Source organism: Caloenas nicobarica, chromosome 37 (genome assembly GCF_036013445.1).
Source record: "Caloenas nicobarica isolate bCalNic1 chromosome 37, bCalNic1.hap1, whole genome shotgun sequence".
Classification (NCBI taxonomy): domain Eukaryota; kingdom Metazoa; phylum Chordata; class Aves; order Columbiformes; family Columbidae; genus Caloenas; species Caloenas nicobarica.
The window spans coordinates 996,851-1,001,819 of NC_088281.1; the positions used below are offsets into that span (position 1 = coordinate 996,851).

General features: G+C 52.6%; 1 protein-coding gene across 1 annotated transcript; it reads left to right on the forward strand.

The window, feature by feature from the left end:
- The first annotated feature begins 3,704 nt into the window (after positions 1 to 3,704).
- Positions 3,705 to 4,637, forward strand: LOC136001048 (olfactory receptor 14A16-like). The gene has a single exon (XM_065655095.1). The coding sequence runs from the start codon at positions 3,705 to 3,707 to the stop codon at positions 4,635 to 4,637; it is 933 nt and encodes a 310-aa protein (XP_065511167.1).
- The last annotated feature ends 332 nt before the right edge of the window (positions 4,638 to 4,969 follow it).

The following is a 4,969-nucleotide window of genomic DNA, read 5'->3' on the forward strand; positions in this document are numbered from 1 at the left end:
CCAGGTGAGCATCACCCTTGTTGTCCCACCAGGCAGCCACGTTAAGAAGTTGGCCCAAGATCCTCTGGACTGTTGGCACCTGCCACTTTGCCTGGCCAGTGAATGTCAGGGCAATGACAGTTCCCCATAGGAACCTGCTCATTTATTGGTGACTTCCTCACATTGCTGACAGAAGATCTTTTCCATTTCTTCCCCATGATCAAGTAGTTTGTAACACCCAACACATTATCACTCTGTACTGGGTTTACATGGCAAAGTCTTGGAACTGGGGGTGAGTGTGGGTGTGCTACAGTTGTCACCTCTCTGAGAAGACAGCAGGAGTTTGATGTCAGACAGAGCCGATATGAGCTGGCTCCAAGATGGACCCACTCCTTGACAAATCTGAGCCACTCAGGGATGTTGGCAGCACCTCTGTGATACTGTATTTGAGAAAGGGTAAAAAATGCTGCACAACAGCAGGTGGGAGAGAGCAGGGAGGAAATGTGAGAAAAAAACCACTGCAAACACCAAGGTCATATCCCATAGGACCCAAGCAGGTCCCTCAGCAGGCCAAAGCCTGCCTTCCTGAAATCCTGCTCTTTGCCTTGTTAGCATCTTCCAGGAGCCTCAACTCCACTTTCCCATCCCTGACTGTTCCATCCCTGACCAACCCTTTCTGGTTTGTAAGTGTGAAGTCCCACAGGGCACCTCACCTCACTGACTCCTCAGCCACCCGTGTCAGGAAGATGTTGTCCATGAGCTCCAAAACCCTTCTGCATGGCTGGTACCTTGCAGCTATTGGGATATCTTAGGTTTGCCACGAGGACACGGCCCTGAAAACATGAGGCTTCTTTCCTTTGTCTGAAGGAGGCCTCATCTAATTCCTCTTCCTCATCAGTGAGTCAGTAGCTGATGTCCAGTCACCACAACACTGTCCATGTTGTTCTGCCCTCTCATGCTGACTCCTCAGCTGTTCAGCTGATATTCTCTGTCCCCAGGCAGAGCTCCACACATTCCTGATGTTCTCCCACATGAAGGGAAACTTCCCCTCTAAGTCCAGACCTCTGGCATTACGAGCACTAGCCCCCCAAGACCGCAAAGTTTCTCCTGCAGGTGGTATTCGTAGTGTCCTGTAACTCCTCATGATGTTATCTTGGGATAGACGCTCTCATCAGGATAAACCGTCTGCATGTAAACACTAACAGCTGGAGCTTCTTCTCCCCTTGGCTGTGGCTGTTGTCTCCAGCTCTGATGCCTGTGAGGAGACACCTTGTCCTTACAGCACAGGGGCCTCATGGCCTCCTTGTCCCCAGCCAGGAACCTGGGTGGTGTGGGACCATAGTCCTGCCCTTGGCCTGGCACAGCCCCACATCACACTGTCCCAGGAAGGGCCCTGGGCAACGTGGGAGGGACAGGATCTGCCTTCCCAGGGCTGGGGGTCAGGGCTTGGCCCTTTGATTAATGAAACACATCCAGGTTTACTGATCATCAGAGAGACCTTCACCTTGCTTGTCCTGACCTGCCATCTCTAACCAGCCCCTGGGGTCAGTTCCCCAGTAGCGTTCCTCAAGGGAACCCAGTAACATTACAAGAAACTTTGGAGTTTGAATCTGACTTTTGACTTCTTGAGAGGTTTCTCCAACTTCCTCCAGGGTCTGATGTTCATGGACTCAGCACCAAACCCACCAGAGGGGTCATTAAAGCGCCTTGGGCTGCTCCTGTGCTGCTGAGCTGGGCTGGGCTCCTGGGACAGAGGGAGCTCATGGCAAGCGGCAGCGCTGCAGAGAGACAGCTCTGCCCAGGAGCAGCTCCTCTGCAAAGCGCAGCAGGGCTGAGGGCTCTGCCTGGGGATCTCAGGGAGACGAGCAAGGCAGAGAGAGATGAAAGGTGGTCAGGATGGGGAGGATGACTGAGAGCTCACTGGAGGAGAAATCTTTGCAGCCCTTGACACGGTAAGTCTCTGGGTGCAGGGCAATGCAGCTGTAGCTTCTGGAGGCATCTCCTGAAGCTGGAACAGCCACAGCTTGTGGGATCGCTATGGAGGAGACTCTTGTTCCCAAATTTTGAAAATCAAAGCAGACGGTTTTCCAGCAAAGGGTGCCCAGGGCTGTCCTGCAGAGCAGGGTCCCTGCACCCCAGGGCTGTGCCGGGGCAGGGACTCTGCCGCCTGCCAGGGTCAGCGCTCAGCCTGCCCGGGGAGATCCCCACGGGGCTGTGGGGAGAAGCTGTGGGGGGAAGGAGCAATATCTGGTAGGGCAGGGTCGTGCAATAGAATGGGGGCTGCATGGGTCAGGGCTGTTCGCAGCTCTAGTTCACTAAAGGACATTCTCAGGAGGCTTTTAAAGAAGCACAGTAAGACAGGGGCTTTGTGAAAGGGAAGTATCTTATTCTAACAATCTCATACTCTGCGTTGTCTATGTGGCCAATGGGACACAAAAATTAATGTCTCAGTTCAGGAGGAGGCACTGAAATTCCAGATCCATTTCTCTTAGAGGTGAATAAACCTGCGAGTATCAGAAATCAACACACCCTGGCTTCCAGACAGGACCAGGATCACTTTTCCATGCTCATTATTGTTGGTCTGATGTTCCCATCAGAGCCGGCCCACACGGAGCTGCCCCTGGGCAGTGCCGGCTGCTGGGAGGGGTCTGCAGGGCAGAGCTGAGCACACAGCGGCTGGGATGGGGTCTGTGACACTGACAGGAGGAGACCTGGGCACAGAGACACAGCTGCAGGCAGGGACAGCTCCAGGCAGCAGAGCAGGGGCTGGTCAGGAGCTCTTCTGCTCTGCTCTGCAGGTGGCTGCTGGGGGTTGTCTGCTGGGCAATGATCGGACTGTCCCTTTAGCACATCCCATCTCCAGGAGCCCTGACTCTGCTCTGCCTGTCCTGCTGGGCTCACCAGCTGCCCCCAGAAAGGCCCAGCTCTGCTGTAGGATGCCAGGAGTGCTGAGCCTTTATTTGGGGTCCGCACTCTCCTGCCAGAGTCCTTTGCTTCTCTGGGTGAGGGGTCGTGTCCTGCTCTCTCCATCACATCTCCACCTCTGGGCTGGGGCAGAGAAGAGTTTGCAGATCTGCCCTTTCAAACAGGGCTCCCTGCTCCAGTACGAGTCCAGTTTTGGGTTTTCTTTTCAAAAGAGGATTGTTTATGAAGTTGTTTTTAAGGCAGCACAAGTGAAAGCACAGGGAAAATGGGTAAAAGCTGCTCTCCTGACTCTGCACTGAGCCACAGAGAGATGAGCCCTTTTGCCTGTCCCGTCTCAAGACTCTTCACATTTTCAGTCATATATATGAGAAACTCAAGCCCTACAAAAATCTAGTCATGAGATGTGATGGTGGAAAATTAAAAACATGGACAAAATCATAATAATGACACACTAAGCCTCCGCTCTGCAGCCCATGCTCTTAAGTGTCATGAGAGCAGATAGTGAAGTTTTTCATGAACAGTGCATAACATATGACATTGCTTGTGAACATCAGAGCTCTCAAACCAGCTCCCCCCCGTGTCCCCACTGCAGCCAAGCAAAGCTGGCTGCTGGGCCCCAGACGGGCAGAGGTCCTGCTCCTCACAGCACACTCAGCCAGCACATAGCAGAGAAACGAAATGCATTTCAAATGGGGCTGGGTGTGAATGAAAAATGGAGTGGCTTTGCTCAGAGGAGTATGTCCTGATTTTAAGATGTCATTTCCTTTTTGGAAGAGAGTCCCCACGGCAAGAAACAACAAATGTCCAACAGCAGCTCCATCACCCAGTTCCTCCTCCTGGCATTCACAGACACACGGGAGCTGCAGCTCTTGCACTTCTGGCTCTTCCTGGGCATCTACCTGGCTGCCCTCCTGGGCAACGGCCTCATCATCACCACCATAGCCTGTGACCAGCACCTCCACACCCCCATGTACTTCTTCCTCCTCAACCTCGCCCTTCTTGACTTGTGCTCCATCTCCATGACTGTGCCCAAATCCATGGCCAACTCTCTGTGGGATACCAGGGCCATTTCTTATATGGGATGCACTGCCCAGCTCTTTCTGTTTGTCTTTTTCATTGCAGCAGAGTTGTATCTGCTCACCGTCATGTCCTACAACCGCTACGTTGCCATCTGCAAACCCCTGCACTACGGGACCCTCCTGGGCAGCAGAGCTTGTGTCCACATGGCAGCAGCTGCCTGGGCCACTGGGTTTCTCAATGCTCTGCTGCACACGGCCAATACATTTTCACTGCCACTGTGCAAGGGCAATGCCCTGGACCAGTTCTTCTGTGAAATCCCCCAGATCCTCAAGCTCTCCTGCTCACATGCCTACCTCAGGGAAGTTTGGCTTCTTGTAGGTACTGTCTGTTTAACTTTTGGCTGCTTTGTGTTCATTGTGCTGTCCTATGTGCAGATCTTCAGGGCCGTGCTGAGGATCCCCTCTGAGCAGGGACGGCACAAAGCCTTTGCCACGTGCCTCCCTCACCTGGCCGTGGTCTCCCTCTTTGTCAGCACTGGCATGTTTGCCTACCTGAAGCCCCCCTCCATCTCCTCCCCATCCCTGGACCTGGTGGTGTCTGTTCTATACGCATTGGTGCCTCCAGCAGTGAACCCCCTCATCTACAGCATGAGGAACCAGGAGCTCAAAGATGCCCTGTGGAAACTCATATCTTACTGTTTTCTGAAACAATAAACTGCCCATCTGCTTCTGAATAGGAATTGTAATGTAACTAATTAGAGATCCATCCTGTCATCTGTATTATATGTTATTGATTGTTTTTTTATTGTGATAATGTTGTCATCCCCTTTCTAATTCTCTGTCTGCTTTTCTTTCATAACCACTAGTGTAACTCAGGAGCCATGCTCTCTTTGCCTTTAAACTAAATAAATGTGTCTGTAGTGACTTGTTTTTCATTATATCCTTCCTGCAAGGCCTTTTGGAGCTGCAGGGACAGTTCCTGTGTGCATGGGAGGAGGGGAAAAGAGTCCAGCCTGGCAGCCCTGCCAGGGAGCACCAGCGCTTGG